Genomic DNA, 18890 nt, shown 5'->3' on the forward strand with positions numbered 1-18890 from the left:
GAATATAACATTCCAGATTTGCCATGCAACTTGAAAACACTGCAATTGAAGGAATCATAAAATCATTCACATCTGGTGAATTGAAGGTCACGTCATGCAGTATCTGCTGTATATTCTGACCATTCCTCAACAGCTAGATATTGTCAATTTAGGAAGTGATTTTGCTAGAACTATCCATGTATTTTGCCTGGATAATACTCAATTCACCTTCTTGAGGTAGACTGTCTATTAGACTGGATTCGGTTTCTGATTGGTTGGTTAACTGCTGGGCCACCTGACTTCCATCTGCATCAATCTCTTGTTTTGTGACCACTGAATGTCTGCTTCCCTATCAAATGAATTGAAAACAAATTTGGAAGAAATCTTCAAGCACTGAGTGAAATTTCTGTGAAAATTCAAATAATTGAATTTGGCCAACATTTTAGTTTGGAAGACAGGTACTAATTAGGTATGCAGGATAAGGATAGGTAATGTTTATGTATGACAATGATTCAAGACAACTGAATGAACCACCCAAACTGAATGGATCTGGTCAACTGGACAACATATCGTTACTAAAATATAACCTATTGCTCTTAACATGGTACAGTGAGACTGTGAAACCGTAAAGTGAGGAGTGAAGTAAGATGACAACATGCCAATAAATTGCTAGATTTAAGTTCCCGAATCGATTCTCCTTGAGGTTCAACTCTCCGAGTTATTCTCAGATAACGAAGGGGGTTGAATTGGACAACAGTCTCAGTTAAAAAAATAATCTGAAAAATGCAGCTAATAATCATTGGTTGGCATATCTGGGCATAGCACAATGAACACATATATCACTTTATTTTTGGCATTCAAGTTTTCATTACATAGCAAAGATATTGGAATTTATTGTTGACTATTAAAAGCAAAATAATGAAAGGCAATGAATATATTTGTTCTCTCTTGTCAAATGTCAACATCATCTCCTTATATTCAAACTTGAACGAAAAACTCCCACTCCCCCTCCCTCCCCCATATCTCCCTCGTCTCAAAAAAAAAGAAAAGAGAACAAGAATAATAAAAGAGTTGACAAATTAATTTGTGAAACCTAAAACTATACATTACAGCTAATAATATACCTCTGCAACATTAGACAATGAGTTCACTTGATCATTGAGGGGCGTTGGAAACGCTGGCAAAGTGAGAAGTTTTTCGCTGCTCATGGATTGGTCGATGGTGGAGGCACAGTTAGTTATATTCTGCTCTGAACCAGCCTGGAACATTGTGTAAGAAGCCCACGCTGAAAACAAACAAAATTATGACAAAAGAAGACCATTAGTATGTGTGAAACTTTGTCAAAATGTCACAGAAAGAAAATAAATACGATCACAGGTCACAGAACGGGAGGCAGAGCCGGGTGTGGCCAGGTGGAAAAATTACTTCCCCAGTTTGACCAAAAAAAAATCCTAAAAAGTGTCCTTTTCTATTTTGTTGTAGAAAGTACCCTTCAGTCCATTTTGTCATGGAGGTAAAACAGATTTTGTCAGGACAGTTTTGAGGCAGTTTGTGGTTTATTTCCTGAAAGTAACATACTGGATGTATTTCATGTTAATCTTGATCTGGAGAAACTCCCAGGCTTTAACAAGTGACTGGTCTCTACATCCTGTTATTTGTATAACATCCTGAGTGTAACCAGGGAGTTGTTGTTTCCATAACAATTCTCCCGGTAACTAATACCAATTGCCTCTGACTCTTCTCCCCTTCATCTCTCAGGTGGTATTTTAATTTGTAGACACCTGTTGTATAATATTGTTGTCTAGCAGTGAGTAACCAGGCACTTTGAATACAGAAGTCAAAAAGTGCAACAACTTCCAAACTTTATTTCCTCTCCTGAGTCAGATTTTGTATCAAGTTTGTTATAAGCATTTACTGGTTACTATTTTAGTTATTACCAAGAAAGGTATCATCTACATTCATTAGTTATTTTATTCATTCAACCAATATCATACACACATGACGCTCATGTATTTGGGACAACATGCGTGCATGATTGGAGCAGAGGAAACTGAGCAATACAAGTAGCCAATAACTTTGAGAGATAGAACTTCTAGTCAAGAATTTTCAGATTATCTTGCTAAATTTAAAGTGTGGTATAATAAGAGACACACGTACAGACACACTTTAAAAGTATACTCCAGTGGTCAAGTGCATTGTTGGTAATTTTTGGCATTTTATTGCTGAAAACCAATCATAATATTTTTTAAATTCAGACAAGTTTTCCTAATTATGTATCTGCATGGCAACAGAAATTTTTGGGGGGGTTGAAAATATCAACATTGATCATGATGCAAAAATTATTTTCTTTAAAAAATACATATAGTATAAACACATTGCATTGTTTTAGAGCCTTGAATGCAGAGGACATTGACATTTAAAAGGTGTGAAGACTCAAGCAAAAGGAAACATCTAATGCCGGTAATCTGGCCTTGTTTCGAATGAGGTGTAACAGAAGTGTTAGACACCAGTGTACAGTCAGTACATACAGCTGAGGTCAATACCAACAGCACAGTGTACAAACAATACAGCCTAGCGATGGACATCTCAGGTCCAGCTAAAGATAACAAGGTATCACGTTTCATTACTGTACTGTCTGCAATTTACAGTGACTCTTGCAAAACATCACTTGCAAGCAACAGAAAGTTAACTTTTTCAGATGGCCGCACGCAGTTTGGGGCGAGTCTTCAAAGCCTTTAGGTAAAGACATCACTCGTTGACAAAATTATGAAGTGAAAATGAAAGCGGTGAAATTCATAGCCACGATCACATCATAAAACAAATACTGTGATCTATTTCCTGTAGTAATCAAGGATTTATCTGGCACAAATATGTAAATTACAACTAAGTAACCATATATCTAAGGCAAAGAGGTAAGCTGACATGAGTTAGGATTAAGATATCAAGGTGGGGGATGATTTAACTCAGCACTGTGAAAATTCATATTTTTCTTCCTCTCTGTAATTGTCATTTTATCTGAGGTCTCTAAAAGACTTATATCAAGATGAGAAAAGATAACAGCATCTTCTCAAGCAATAAGTACAGAATTCAGAGTGCAGCTATTGAATCCATCATCTCCCACTTTAAATCAAAGGAATGTTTTCTACATCTTTCTATTTTGTCAGCCCATGGAGCTATTTATAGCTCCATGCATGGTCAGCCCTTCATCTGTCCTTCAAAATAGAACAACTCTCTTTCTTTCTGTGAGAACCTTTTCTCCACCCTCCCTCAGGACTTCCTGTGACAAGTAACACTCTTATCTGGAAGAGATTACCTGCAGATTAAAACAGCTAATTAACTTGGTATTCTCATTGAATCATGGAGCTATAAACAGATTGACTTGCAAGGTCGACTGCATCAATTATTTACACCTATACAGTAACACCTTCTTAAAATCCCACAAGTTTTAAGTTACTGTGAGAAATGTCCAAAGGCAAACAGGATTTAGCAAATATCAACTTCAACACATCCCAATATAGGCAGACACATATAAGCCATTGCTACCTTTACTATGGTTTACTGTATTAAATGCTCCCAATCCAGCAGACAAGTAGACACATTGAAGTCTTAAAATATAATCCACATTTCCTGTACAGTAGGGTACAAACAGAACTAATGTGTAACATATTTATAATTGGAATATCAGTTTATGAAAAAATTCCTATTGCAATTACATTGAAAGGGATGTCTAGGAAAAGTGGGCTGTAGAGGGGAGGGGTAAGAGAGGGAATGAGTTTGAGAGGGGTGGGGTTAGAGGTTGGGGAGGATATGGAGGACAATTAACAGAACCAAAATTATTCATATAATGTGCCATGGTTTAATCATACTTCCTTTGACTTCTGTTGAACTTTGACTTCAACCAAGCAATCAGCATCCACATATTATGTATGAAATATGTTTATGTTCACATAGATTTACACCCTTTGATCTCTGTTGACCTGCCATGACATACTGTGTGTCACTCCCCCAAAAGTAAAAAAAAGTTTGCAGAATTCAGTACTGGGAATCCACCTACAGATATTACGTTTGGGGATTGTCATGTTTACAATGTTGGTACAGTATATCACACACACACACACACACATACACATACATATTAGGGTTCTTACAAAGAAAACTGATTTAACCAATCTTAGATGTTCAAGATTTAGGCCCAGCGGGAAACATTTTTCACAAGCTGGGCTAATTGAACAATGGGGCCTATACTGAATAAGTGCATGTAGTTTAAAATGGTTTCTCAAGGATTATCAGCCTCTAAGGCAGACAAGGAAATATGATTTGTTACATGACGATTTGCTAGCATTATTTTGTTGAACATAAATAACATAGTCAACTTTGAGAAACTTCAAACTGACCTCCTGGGAACCCTGTATCTTGATGTTTACGAGTCCGATACTCTCTGGCTTTCTCCCGATTGTAAGTTCTTAGTCTCGCCTTCTCCTCTTCTGATAAAGAAGCTCTCTTTTCCTTCATTTGGATCCTGACAATCAAAAACAAGAATAAAGGATAAAGTACTAACAGATAAATTTGATTTCAATCCATACCTCCCGTCATCCAGATCAGAATTTTCTCTAGCAATATAATTGCTACAAGATAACATCACAAATACAATGTGCTTTGTTACAGCTAGTACAAAAATTAACTTTCGAGTACATTTTTTTAAATCAATATTTACGGTACTGTGTGTTTAATGTTAATGTTAATAAACCTTCCCTCAGTCCAGCTTTCGCTGGTTCCTAATCGCAGGGTTCAATCAGTATGTACATTGCAATTCGGACCCAGAACTATGGGTTCAACACTGCTCATTCTGATGTGTACTATACATGGCACTAGAACTACTACCTGTTACATGATCTGTGAAGGGATTAAAGGCATTGAAGACTCGCCCCAAACCGCGTGCGGCCATCTGAAAAAGTTAACTTTCCGTTGCTTTCAAGTGACGTTTTGTTCCTGTCGCTACAAAATGCAGACAGAAATGAAACCTCATACCTTGTTATCTTTAGCTGGACCTGAGATGTCCATCGCTGTATTGTTTGTACACTGTGTTGTGGGTATTGACCGCAGCTGTATGTACCGACTGTACACTAGTGTCTAATTACTGATGGTAGCAAGCTGTGTGTGTATTTTCTGGGATCGATGGTGGTGTTTAACACTTCTGTTACACCTCATTCGTAACTAGGTCAGATTACCGGTATTAGACAGGTTTTTTTTTTGTGCGAGTCTTCACACCCTTTAATTTTGAATTGAATTGGGGCAGGCAAGCTAACAGAGGTTAAGTTACAGTGTTACACCATCAGGTCTGGAGGTCAAACTTAATGATCATAACTGGCAGTGTAAATAAATTCATCTGAAATTAAAAAATCTGAGTATCTGGCTAGGTCTACAGTACTCCATACTGTGTATGTGCTGACACAGGGTTGTCCCTAAATTCTGCTTATTAATCAATTATTTTATGTAACAACCACCAAAAACCTCTATATCAAGGACCTATCAGCTCTGCTTTGATGATCACTTGTTGGTAGAGACTTCATAATTCCGAATTATAAGCTACATATCTCTATTTCAAAGGCTAGTCCAGAGGAAAATATATTTACCACTGATGAGTGAGGAACTTATTCTTAACAATTCAAGGTGCCAGGTCAAACAATAAATTAAAAATATAAAGACAAACAGACATTGGATCAAAGTCTCTTATTTCCCTGGTTGTGTTGTTCCATTTATTTATTGGGTATTTTACAGCAACACAAAATACACACATGTGCTTGTTGTTATTTACAGAGATTATTCAGAAAATGACAAGGACATATATTTCACATCCCTTAATTATTTTAATTTTTGATTTAAAGTTTGTGAGAGAGTTTACCATAGGTTACCTCATCGTCAGGTGTGTTTTTTTTTTCAAAGAGCGACAATTTTGTTTAACTGTAAAATACCCCTAATAAATAAATGGAACAATCCAACTGGGGATATAATAGACTTGATCCATTTTGCTATTATAATGCAACTATGACGTCACACCTGTTTGCTTAAAGTTACCTCATGATACAAACTGTGACAATTTCAACTATCAATATATTGGAAATTCAATGTAGGAATTGCTTACAAGTTTCACCAGAAAGCTAGTATATGTTTTTCTTTCATTAGTAAATCAATAGTTTTCCTGGACCATATATGCCTTTAATGAAGGGAGCCCTACCTACTGTTTTACTTGGATATAGCTGCAGCTATATCCAAGTAAAACAGTAGGTAAAACAGATTTATTTTCTTACAAACCTGGATATCCAACCGGTTGGATATCCAGGTTTGTAAGAAAATAAATCATCTTGTTTGAAGTCATACTTACTTCAAGTGAACAGTGTATACACTGTTAGAGCTCTGTTTATAAATAAGGACAGTACCTAAGTAGTAGCCTACAAAGTATGTGGCATCGCCAAGGGGTGGCCTAGGGGGCATGCACGTGCCCTCCCAAAATAATTGTGCCCCCTCAGGTTCCCCCCAAGAAGGGATCTGTAGTGTTCAAAAAAAGTTTTTTGACAAAGGACGAAATGATTATGTTCATCAGTTAAACTTCTTTCCAGCAACCATCACAATAACCAGTTGTTTTCTCCCTGACAAGGTCACAGAGGCCCCAGCATGAATGGCTAGTGCTTATAAACTTCACTACTTCCCTGCATAAATTTCAATTTTAATTTTCAACACTCTTATTTAAACACATTATCAAAGCAAACAGGTTCATTTCCATGTTTGTATAACATTTTCATCCGCCTCAATTACAAACATAAATATCGGACAGACTAAAAAGAAAATTCTTGAACATAAAGTTACTTCAAGTTGCAAAATATAGCACCAGATTGCATCTAAGGACCCATATTAGTCCAAAATTTCTCAAAGGGGAGGGGACACCCCTTAGACCCCTCCCCCAGGACGGCAATCACAAATAAGCATTGTGCCCCTAATAAATGCTGTGCCCCCCCCCCCCCAGATTGAAACGTCTGGCGACGCCACTGAGCCTGTATAATTTGTAATACCACTCTTTATACTTTCAAACATTACATTGTAAAAGAAAATTGCCCCGATAACTGAACTATATGTTTTGTGCCAAAAGTGAAAATTTAAAAGAGATGGAAAATAAGTGGCACCATAGGGCCTAGGCTAGGTCTAGTCCATTTTGCTACTAGCTGTACATATATATATAATCAAAGACAACCCTGGAACTAGACCAATACCCGAGGATGGCACTCAATTTGACTCAGTGTCAGTTACATAGTCCATCGATTCCCCACCTTTCCCCCACATTTTCTAAGCCCATGCACCAATTAGTTACATTTGATCTTGCCCTACCTCCATCTCTCACGAAGTCTTGATTTTTCTTCAGGTGTCATTTGAGCACGTTTCCTTGCTAGTCTCTCTCTTTGCTGCTTGCGGATTAGTTCTTTCTTCTCTTCTGGTAGGTACATTCTCTTCAGTCTGACTCGCTCCCTGTTCTTTTTGTTTTCTAATTCTTTCTCTTTGGGCGTCATGAATGCCCTTTTAAGAGCCATGTACTCTCTTCCTCTTTTGCGCTCCATTTCTAGTTTATCAGTTGGCATGTAGGCCCGGCGTATTGCAGCACACTCCCTATTTCTCTCTCTACTTTGGTTTAACTTTTCTCCTGGAGAAAGGTTTGCCCCTTGAATTTCTTGCAAGCTCCTTGGCAGGTCCCTGATGTATGCCCCCTGACAGATCGGTGGAACTACTCTAGTCAGCTGTCCCTGTTCCATCATTTCGCCAAACTCAGCGCTACTTCTGCGGCCATCTAAGCTGCTAATGATCTACCTTCTATTTGGTTAAAAATATCTCCTTCAAGTTGTTTTTCTCTGATAAACTTAGGCTAGAGTGTAATACTATCACGGGGGTTCAGTACTTGGTGATATGCACGGAACCAACACGTCGCAGTTACCGTCCGCATGATATTAGGCTACTGTACAGCACTGTTGGTATCGATGGTTACTTGCATTCGTATACGGAGAGCGCTCTGAACACTTCTACTTTGTAGGCAAAGTAACAAAGGCGGCGTACCGACAGACAGACTGACACTAGCATAAATTACTGACGCACATACATCAGACTTTGAGATCCAGTCGTTCGATATAATACATTTAGATCTGCTGTATATAACCAAGTCATTCAAAACAAACCAATTTTTCTTTTTTAGTGATTATTTATATTGGTTATATAATAATAAATTTTTCTATTCCATATGAAGCGGAATGCACATACCTATTGTAAGTTCTCCATTTTGGAGGACTTCATCAGTTGTGAAGTCTACCAATATTGTTGCCATAAACAATTTAGCTGAATTTTTAGCTTGCAAGCGTGTACCTCGATTTGGTAACAGCTATTCATATTTAATGTACGGGCCTCATTGCATTGAAGGTAGCAGCCACTAGGAGCAGACACTAACAGCAGTCACTAAGAGAAAAAGAACAGTAAGACATGGCACACAATATTGCCACTGCGGTCGCGTGTGTGTATTATGCAGATATCGCGGTCGTGTGTGTGTTGTTCAATTAGTGCATAAATACCATAAGAAAGGTATCGTTTTCTCTCGATTAAAGGGTGTGAAGACTCGTGCAAAAAAAAAGAAACGTCTAATGCCGGTAATTTGACTTAGTTTCGAATGAGGTGTAACAGAAGTGTTAGACACCACCATCGATCCCAGAAAATACACACACAGCTTGCTATATCGTCACTAATCAGACAGTGTACAGTTAGTACATACAGCTTCAGTCAATATACCCAAAGCACAGTATACAAACGATACAGCGATGGACATATCGGGTCCAGCTAAAGATAACAATTCAGGTATCACGTTTCATTACTGTCTGCATTTTGTAGGGACACGAACAAAACGTCACTTGCAAGCAACATAAAGTTAACTTTTTCAGTTGGCCGTACGATGGTGGTGGGATCGATGGTGGTGTTCAACACTTCTGTTACACCTCATTCGAAACTAGGTCAAATTACCGGCATTAGACGTTTCTTTTTGGGCGAGTCTTCACACCCTTTAATAATACGTTGTATTGGCCCCAAATATGCTAGATATTCAAATATGGCCACTTTTGGTCAAAATTCTTAAACTGTTTTTATTACAACCTTCAAGGACATTTTCCTCACTGGGACATTCAGTCATCTTGTGTGTTCCTAAAAAAATGTCTGAGAACAATTTGGAGAGTAAAGACCTCCAGGAAAGTACTTAATTATAGCCATAACAACTCCCTGATTATAGCGTGCTATAACCCCGATACCGACCTCTCCAAAATGGCGGTATATACGTAATGTGTAAAAAAAAATTTCCTTCAAAATCGATTAATTTGAGTTATCGGGCTGTATATAAGTAATGTGTTATGATCTAAAAAGGTTTCTTATTTTCAAAATCGATTCATTTGAGTTATCGACCTAGATAAGTTCGGTTAGCACCACATTAAAGTAGAAAGGTTCCTCTTTCACGTGGTATATCTTTACTATCGGTTACAAAGCCGATTTCTCGACCAAATGTTTGTCGTTATGGCATCGTGGGGTCTATGAGTTTGAGAAATCATAGAAAAGCTGCTTTTAATAGAATAAGGAGGTAAACATTAAAACGGCTTGCTATATGCCATAAGTAGCCTACGTTGAAGAGGTATCCTGGGCTAGTTTCAGGATTGTTGCTTGGTTTGTTGAATTTCTTGACTTTCTTTGATCTACCAACTTTCGCTTCGTGACCTATTTTGCCACACTCGTTGAAGGCTTTGTTTTTAAACAAAGTGGTGAGTTATTCGTACCCCGGCAATGATAACAGACAGTCCTTTGCCCGGCCTTGCGATTTGTCTTTCCGCGTTTCCTTCGTCCATTGGGAATTAATTGTACGCGCTCTCCTCAGAAGTTTCGACGTCAGTCGCTTGCTGAAATGTTTGCTTCAAGTCGTCCGCATCTTTCGATGCAGTCTCTAGGCCTATAGCAATTTCCAATGCCGGTCGAATTTGATAACATATTTCTTTGGAAGCCGTCATTGTTAATTCCACAAACCAATCTACCTCGAAGTATGTTATTTTAAAGTTGTGCTTTATATACTGCTATACAGCTCTTAATTCCGCTACGTAGAAAGAAACGGAGGGGAGGGGGTGTCCCCCTCCCCTTTGGAAATTTTTTGCATTTCCAGGTGGCCTCAGATGTAATTTGGTGCAATATAGCACACTTCAACACCCACTCCATTTTGTAAATAATTTTGCATTTTCACCTGGCCTTAGATGCAATTTGGTGCTCCAAATGAGATTTTTTTCTGCCAAAATGTTCTGAGCACCAAGGGCAGTTAGTTCCTAAAATGACGAATGTGGTTATCATTTATTGAGAAATGAAAAAGGGGTTTTCTGACTTGCGAAGCGAGGGGGGGGGGCGGAATGATACTTCCGCCCCCATATTTTTCACTGGGGGCTGGCGCCCCCAGCACCCCGGTTCCTTCGCCCTTGGTTAAACTCGTCTAATTTTACAAATAGCCGGGACATTTTGACAAAAAACAGATATTGAAATTACACTGGAAAGAATCTCGTCGCCAATTTATGTAACATTCCCGTTTTAAAACACCACATGAAATCACACTAAAGAATGTAGGTATTTTGTGCAGGCACGTCTAATGATCTATTTTAGGGTTAAATCACAAGTGAGTTAAAACGTGTATATCACATGAAAGAACAACATATCATCTCTATTATGGTACAATTTTTGGCTATTTACAGTATGCATAGCGTGAGTAAGGAAAAGGAACAGTCTTGGTATTATCTGCTAATATAGTTGCTGCCCAGTTTCCCGCCACAGCGTACACAGCGCTCGTCACAGTGTGCAAACATCAGTGTCCAACCTCTCGTAACGTTGATGTATACACTATAGACTGCTGAAAGTGTCTACTGTTATTGGCTGCTACCTTCAAACAAGTGCACATCAATAACACAACCAGTAAATACTATAGTAGACCTGGTTCTAGTAGTAACATATCTCAATCCCAGGTAAAATCATCACAACCAAGCATTAAACTACCCGTGTACGTACAGTTATTTCCTTACATGACTTTTACTCCTGAAATTCAGACGAGGTTACATCTACTATTGTGTCTTTCTGGCCACAATAGCTGTATAACATATGTGTCCACTGTCCAATCGATTTCATTTGTGTAGGACTAACTGTTGCCTACCAAAAGCAAATATTATCTTCGCTGTAACTAGCTAGGCTAGGCCTAAGAACTAACTTCAGTGATGTATTGCAAGTACATATTGACATTTACTACTTACTTACTCTTAAAGTCTAAGGAATGGGAATAACACGGTATGTATAGACGGTATGTCTAAAAAGCTTTACCCCAAACAAGTATCGTCGTTGAAGTAAAGAATTCTTTTTGTAAATTGCCTATGCATAGCCTAGGCCTAGATCAATATGCCTAGGCCTTACGAGTATGCTAGCCTACATCAAAATTTTCAATGTTTCCCTATAAGTATTACCGTTTAATGTTAGGCTAAGTATTATAAGCTTCCTCACACATGTCAGTGAAGTCTTAAAGTCTTTAAGTTTAGCACTAAAGCAATTGCAACCGAAGCTAGCCAGGGCAAAAAATATGTTTGACCTCTAAATTTAAAGCTACAATTTGCTTTGATGTTAACAAGGTCCAAAACAGTGCAAATAACTTACTTATTAAAGTTGACATATAAACACCTCCTCACACCCAGGTAGCCAGTACAGCTTTAAACTAAATCAACTAAACATACTGACTTTTTCCTGACCACCTATGAATGGATATGGCTGGAGATGAAATGTTATGAATTGTTAGTCAAATTAGATGAGGGATATTGGCCTGTCTGAACTATTGTAGAATCAAGGAATAGAATGAGATAGAGTGGTTTAAATAGTGAATGACTGGAGATGTATAAATGGATTAATAACAAGGTTTTAATGTTTGGTCTCTCTGATCAAGCCATGTAATATTCTGACAAGTTGTAGAGACACTCGAGAGAAACGCAACTTTACACCATGGTAGTGTATGCTCTACTGATATATTTATTCCTCTTGCATCTTCACAAACAGTTGACCAGTTGACCCTACAAAGTGACCAGACATTAATGCCAAGAGACTAAATGTGGTTTATATGACTGCTCCTAGTTATTGAGTAATTATTATAGATTAACCAGTCCAAAAAATAAGTTTGTGGCCCAAATATTTTATTTCTTAATCAAGTTGATCCTATAGCCTGAGCTGAGTTATTTCATAGTAGCAACTACATGTCCTATCCTTGATTTAACATGTATCGGTATGGTATTGCCAGATAACAGCAAAAACAGCATAACAGTAAACCATGTATATCATACCTGTGACAACAATCAGAGTTGCACGGTTGTAGGGTTGCCAAAGGATCGCTGTCCAGATTAATCTAAGCATCTACAGGTGACGAAACAAAACTGTCTGCATTGCAAATACTTTGACTGATAAAATAAATGTCTGATTTAATTGATTATTAACATTTTCTTAAAATATCTTATATTTTGGGTTAATTGCAGTTCATAAACCAATATATGTTGAGGCTTGCAGAACAGATGACTAGATGAGATAATATAACATATAAAATATTTTCATCCTCAGATCATGGCACTGTTTTACATAATTTCTATTTTGGTTGTGGCTGTTCTTGCAATCCTGTACCAAGTGGAATTGAATTATGACCCATTGCTTGCCTCTGCTTCCGTCACGCTCATGAGGAACAGGGAAGATTCGTTCAAGTATGCCACAAATATACCACAGTATGAAAAGGTAAACTACTGTACAGTAGCAGAGACAAACACAATTATGTTGAGACATTGCAGTAGTACAGATAGTCTGTACAATTTTGTCCAATTAAGAAAAAAAAAGAGTAAAATAATTTGTCTCACTAATAGTGTTTACATTATTAAAACATCAGAGGTAAACAAATGAGACCTCTTTGATAAAGCTAATTCTTGATTGCCTTCAAGTCTGTATGAGAAGGGGGAAAAGTCAAAATATCAAAGATTATTTATTGTGTTTATCAGGTAATAGATGATATCATATTTCCCCATGACAAGGGATTGTATCCTACATCTCTTTTAATATTGCTTATAAAGGCTAGTTGGATTTTCTGCATATTTGTAAATTTATTTCACTCTGACCAAACTATGAAATATTCACCAATAATTGAACTCCTATCAATCCAAAGTGCTAAGAGATCTCAGTGGTTGTAATGAAATAGGCACTCAAGATTAGAGGGTTATTATTATGGTTAATCCAATATGCATCTTTTTTGTGCCTCACAACATAAATGTATTTATAAGGTTTGCGTGCTAACATTTTGCCAGCTTATATTATTCCTGGTACAACTAAGGGAACATATGGGAGAAAGGTTTGGGAATAGGTTTGCGTGCTATCAAACATTATGCCAACTTATATCAATCCTGGTACAACTAAGGGAACATATGGGAGAGAGATTTGGGAATAGACAGGTAACATTAATCTGCAAGTAGGATTATAAATGTATAATACTTGAAAACAAGTTGTTAACATTTTTCGTTTTGATCATCTATCCTAATTCTCTTCCTTTTGTACTTTTGTATTGTTTCAGTGGACCTTGATGATATCAGCAGCAGAGGAAGTAAACAAATCTCGTTTATCGATGGGAAAGACTTTTAATCTTTATTCTGATATTCCGCTCATTGGGAGGCAGGTGATCCCTACAAAGGTTGTTGTGTACAAACCGTATCATAGATTAGACCTTCAGACACATGCAAAATTTCTCGAGATGAGGATATCTATGAATTTCACCGACAAACTAAGGGATGACTTTCCATTCACCAAATTAGATTGCTCAATACACTCCAAGAGAAGAAGTCTATTATACTATGTGAGTATCAATCATAAAGACAAGGGATAAGATTAGATCAGATTGGATTATCTGAAACTAGAATAGATTGTGGGGATTAGATTAGATTGCCAAATAAAAGCAGTTTACATACTTGTGAACAGTTGCATCAGAGATTAGATAGGAGTAAAGCATTTCTTTAATCCATTGATCAAGTTGACAGCGGAGGATAAATGCTACATGACTCCTCTCCCATAATCCTACATTTTCCCTCACTGGTCCAATCACAGGTATTTAGATGAAGATTATGGTACCATGGTGCACTCGCTTCACAGTGCACCTACCATCACCAGCAGTGGATAGTTTTAGGGTGCAGGGTTCCACTCCGGCCATGGTTTCACTCCCACCATGGTTTCGCTCTGGCCATAGTTTCACTCCCAGCACAGGTCCACTCCGGCCATGGTTTCACTCCCACTACATTTACAGTATTTAGAGGAGGATCAAGATTGTATCGTCCATTCCCATTGTCATTCAGTTCTTTTCACGATTGCAGTCTTACTCCTATCATGTTTCTACCTAAAAGTGGTGTCTTAAAAAAAAAAAAATTCTTGTTGATCCAGTAAATCCAGTAAAAGTTGCAGTACATTCTCATATTTTCTGTGTGGGTTCTGTTTGGGATAGTACACACTCCATCATGTTGTGCCATGTCCAAATAATATTAAATTCTTAAATTTACCTTAAATACTTTACTTACATATTACTTCTCTTACTAAATTTTCATATTATTTTCTCCGCAAGTTTAAAAGTTGTTGCATGTGAATTTGCAAGTATTTGTTAACCGCATATTTGTTGAAAACCGCATGCAAATGTGACTTGATTGAGCCGATCTCAGTTTTTAATCATGTGGCCTTATGAGGATTCACAGATTTAGTTTTAGGCAGTAGAAACAAACAGAGCATTTCACAGCAGTTTATCTCTATTGTTTAATATTGTATCAACTGAAATTTAGAATTTTTTTTCGTATCCAGTAAAACTTGTCAGTACCAGCAAAGATAACTGATAGTTATTACTAATATTATTTAATGCATATATTGTTCGATCAAATATGCCTTTGCTTCACCATAACCATGAAAAATTTGACCCCTCCAGGCTTCAATTATAAGGTTTGCTTCTGTCTTTTGAAACTTTCAGTGCTTATGAACTTACAAAATAGTATCAGAGCAGAGTATTAAAGGAGTTGTTTCTGTATATCAAATACTTCTTATTTACTTATTATATCTTCAAAATTAATTTTGAACAATGTTATGTCATGTTAGTTTTCTAATAATTATCTGCGTGTTGTTTTTCACAGAGTACAGTTGTCCAAGGCCTTAGGTTTGTTCTCAGGCAACAGCTGAGGGGATCGTTACTTAACATGAAGTTATTCCTACAGACATGAGATGTCCAGCAAACTGAATCGATTCTGTCAGTTAGCTTTGAGGGAGTTTCAAATGGTGGAAAGAGGGTGAAAAATCAACAGAAAGCAATATTTTAAACGAGTACTAAAACTAAACTTTGCATCGAAGATCAGTTGAAATCCTCACTTCCATCATTATGTTTATGTCTTCTTAATTTTCAAAATCTGTCAATTTTTTTTTGCCTCTTTGGAGTTCTCTTTCTGTGATGGAAGTTTCTGCTTTGGTTGAGATAAAAATAGTTTGCTGTTAAGTAGAAGAGAAAACTTTTGTGTAAATTATCCCATAATGCAATATTCTTTCAAAAACCCAAAATCTATACTGGGCAAAGTGACTTCTATTATTGTGATAAAACATAGATACACATAACATATTTGTTTGCCTTGTTGCTTGCTACCGGGAGAGGGTGACAACCTGCAACTTAAAATGTATCAAACAATTGAATATCTAGGTAAAGTTGCATTGAGATTTCTAATTTCATGAGGACTTATGGAGCAAATTTTCTTTGCTCAAGTCAAAATGATTACAAATCACCTTGAAACCTCCATTTACAAACAAAGTCCTCATTTGTGTTTTAATTTATGACCAATTTAAGTTTTCAGCTATCATAAGAGGGACAGATATGAAAACAGCAGCACTAACCAACAGAACTATATCTGCATTTGGGTTTATTTCTCTTTTGATGTATTATATTGTATTCAAACATTTGTGTTCGTCTTCTTATTGTAACCTTTGGTTTTAAGTTATTTATTTATATATTCAGGGTTATTGTAACTCTAGTTACTTATCTGTACCTTGCCATGGATTAAACAATAGTGTGCTTAGTGTATTCCTTGTCTGGGTTTTAGTTGTGCAATCACTTTGTTGTTAGTATTTTATCTATTTAGTGTGCAAGAATTCAAGTTGTTTTGAAGATTCCAGTTGTTCTTTGGAGTGACATAAATGGATCTTCTGGTGTGGTTTCGTATCTGATGTGTTTTTGTGCTTTTCATATTTTGCCACTTTGCCTATGTCATAGTTTTCATCATGAAGTCAACCAAAATTTCTGCCCATTTTTGTGACATTCTGTTTTTATTTCTTTGGTTTAAAATGCTGCATGTCTAGTTACTTTGTTGAACAGAGGCTGAAGTATGGTTTGGTTTGCGTGTGTGTTATTATGGATGGCTTTCCCTGAGTAGTATAGATTAACAAAATTTGATATTATTATTAATTAAGATGAAGCCAGAGGAGAAATCTTCACTTCAGTCATTCTAAGTGCAAAAAACCCCACAAAAGTGTGTCATGTGACATGTCATGTGATAGTCTTGTCTATGTCGTCTGTGTTTTGAAATAACCCAGTGTTTCACTTGGCATTTCTATAAACACCTTTTATATTATGCACACAATTTACAAATTCAATACGACATTACCAAATCAATGTTGTGGATATGCACTAGTAGGCCAAAGTTGATTTTGTAAGATGATAACAATTTACATAAAAAACAGCATTTGGAAAATGTCAGATTTGTACATGAGGGTTTTTGAAATAGAATCTATAATTACACTTGGTTTAACATTCATCATTAAAACATTGTCGGCAATGAGTTTCTTACTTAGATCAGTTGAGATCTGACTTGTCAGTACTAATCGTGGGATTTGATAAACTTTTCGGAACAGATATCGAACTCATGTATCTGCTTTTAGACATTAATTGAGTAATCCATTTAAAGATTTACATGCCCTGCTTTTTTTTTGTTTTTTTTAATTTTGCATGAATAATCATGACATTTGTATAAAGTCTTGTCTGTTATTCCTGTTAAATAAAGCATCTTCTTTTGATAGTTGTTTATTAAAATCATCAGAGCTGGAAATGAGAACTAACAGATATTTTAATATGTACTTAACAATAGAGAGTATGTGACTTTCTTGAGTTGTATTCATAGCAGTGTACGTAACGCTCATTGGGTGAAAAATGTTTTGCTGGTAACTTGTTGTGTTTTCCTATTTTCCTACTGCCTTATAAGTGAATTATGCTTAAAGCAGCTTTCGTAGGTTAATTTTTTCGTGAACCATCAGATTGTTTGCCTTACTATGACTATGTTCATTGAATAAATTTTGTGATATAATCAAGCCTGTTTTGGATACTTTTTATTTGAATTTTTTTTATATCTGATAATGATGAGGAATGGGGTGGACATCAAAGAGTCGAAATTTTTAAACTCCTACCTCAGCCACCATAGCATGCACAAAACTAAAATTCTTCAGGTGAAAACCCCCAGGCCTCAACGGTTTTCTGCCCCTCACTTTCTGATAGCTTCCTACACCTCTGGTGTAGATGGAAACTCATGAAAAAATACACAGGAGTATAAGCAGTGGCGTAGGAAGGTACTTTTGAGTGGGGGGGCTGAAGACCGATGGCCGGCCTGGGGGAGGGGTCTAAGGGGAGGGGGCCCCCTCCCCTTTGGAAATTTTTGCATTTCCAGGTAGCCTCAGATGCAATTTGGTGCAATATAGCATACTTCAACACCGAATCCATTTTGTAAACTTAATTTTGTATTTTCACCGGGCCTTAGATGCAATTTGGTGCTCCAAATGAGATTTTTTTTTCTCATTTGAAAATGAAAAAGGGGTTTTCTGACTTGTGAAGCGGGGGGGCGGAATGATACTTCCGCCCCTCCACATTTTTCACTGGGGGGGCTGGCGCCCCCCAGTTCCTACGCCCTTGAGTATAAGTGAACAAGGAATGAATCATTACTACACATATAACTCATTGTGAAAGGCTCAATATGAATGAACTTTTGGAGGTAGGTGGTGACCAAGGTTATACCATACCCGTAGGTTTATTACTGACTCTAACTCAACTTGCATCGACAGTATAACACAAGGCTTCTCTCGATTCTATGTATAAAGAAAGCTAAAATTGGACTTTGGTACACGCACAGATGAACTAAAAGAGAGGCTGTTTTGCTAAGTTTACTGTTTTATTAAGTTTCATGATGTAGGGTGTTCAGCGTCAAATTTCTTGCTGTTTGTTGCCTGTGTAAATAGTTTTGCTCGTTCCCGACCCCCCCCCCCCCCAAAGAGGAAAGATGTTCAATATAGTACTTTGTTAAAGAGCGCCACTCGCTCGTACACTTGAGTTACAAATAAGATCGCGAGATAACATTCAGTATTAAATTTATAATATGTCTCGTAAACATTTTCTTTACAGAAAGTATATTGAAAAGAGCCAATACTCGCCCGCTAGATTTAAGTAAGTTATATTTCGTTGTATACACAAGTAGGATAAAAAATCCTTTGAAAGGAGTGAAAATGTACACGACGGTAAAAGAGATTCTACATAAAATACTTATAAAGTACGAAGACTTCGCATCTCGTCGTAATTTTATTCAAAATTTTCTTGGAGAAGTCGGAATTGCTCAAATGTATCGTCCTTTGAAATGTGTGACTATGTACAAGCAATCTCGAAGTTGAGAGTTACACCTAACTTCTGTTCTACTGGCACTAGAAGGTCCGAAGTCGAATATAGAGTTATGTACTACCACTGGTTCCTATAGAAACACATGTAA

The 18890-nt window shown here is 37.0% G+C and overlaps 2 protein-coding genes across 5 annotated transcripts in view; one reads left to right on the forward strand and one right to left on the reverse strand.

Moving 5' to 3' along the window:
• LOC139968584 (uncharacterized) overlaps nucleotides 1–8168 on the reverse strand; it is a 14935-nt gene extending 6767 nt beyond the window's left edge. The window contains exons 1-4 of the mRNA XM_071972724.1: nucleotides 7360–8168; nucleotides 4374–4498; nucleotides 1104–1264; nucleotides 208–328 (exon numbers count right to left, since the gene is read on the reverse strand). Of these exons, the coding sequence (XP_071828825.1) occupies nucleotides 208–328; nucleotides 1104–1264; nucleotides 4374–4498; nucleotides 7360–7781 (829 nt within the window). The 5' untranslated portion in view covers nucleotides 7782–8168. The remainder of the gene's footprint in view (nucleotides 1–207; nucleotides 329–1103; nucleotides 1265–4373; nucleotides 4499–7359) is intronic.
• A 2784-nt stretch (nucleotides 8169–10952) lies between these two features.
• Nucleotides 10953–17451, forward strand: LOC139968588 (uncharacterized). 4 transcript variants are annotated; one of them, XM_071972731.1, is made up of 4 exons: nucleotides 10953–11039; nucleotides 12661–12828; nucleotides 13652–13930; nucleotides 15240–17451. In XM_071972731.1, exons 2-4 carry the CDS (start codon nucleotides 12664–12666, stop codon nucleotides 15324–15326), a joined length of 531 nt encoding a protein of 176 aa, XP_071828832.1. In that variant the 5' UTR covers nucleotides 10953–11039; nucleotides 12661–12663; the 3' UTR covers nucleotides 15327–17451. The 4 variants fall into 4 exon arrangements, with proteins under 4 accessions (XP_071828832.1, XP_071828828.1, XP_071828829.1 ...); XM_071972727.1 differs by having other exon boundaries at nucleotides 10962–11074; XM_071972728.1 differs by having other exon boundaries at nucleotides 11023–11081; nucleotides 12658–12828.
• The last annotated feature ends 1439 nt before the right edge of the window (nucleotides 17452–18890 follow it).

Source organism: Apostichopus japonicus, chromosome 6 (assembly GCF_037975245.1).
Source record: "Apostichopus japonicus isolate 1M-3 chromosome 6, ASM3797524v1, whole genome shotgun sequence".
Taxonomy (NCBI): domain Eukaryota; kingdom Metazoa; phylum Echinodermata; class Holothuroidea; order Aspidochirotida; family Stichopodidae; genus Apostichopus; species Apostichopus japonicus.

Excerpts from the sequence above, each read along its gene's own strand:
- LOC139968588 (XM_071972731.1), top strand. The coding sequence starts at position 12,664 with ATGGCACTGTTTTACATAATTTCTATTTTGGTTGTGGCTGTTCTTGCA. Across the intron at positions 12,829-13,651 it reads ATATACCACAGTATGAAAAG|TGGACCTTGATGATATCAGC; the intron begins GTAAACTACTGT and ends GTATTGTTTCAG. Across the intron at positions 13,931-15,239 it reads GAAGAAGTCTATTATACTAT|AGTACAGTTGTCCAAGGCCT; the intron begins GTGAGTATCAAT and ends TGTTTTTCACAG.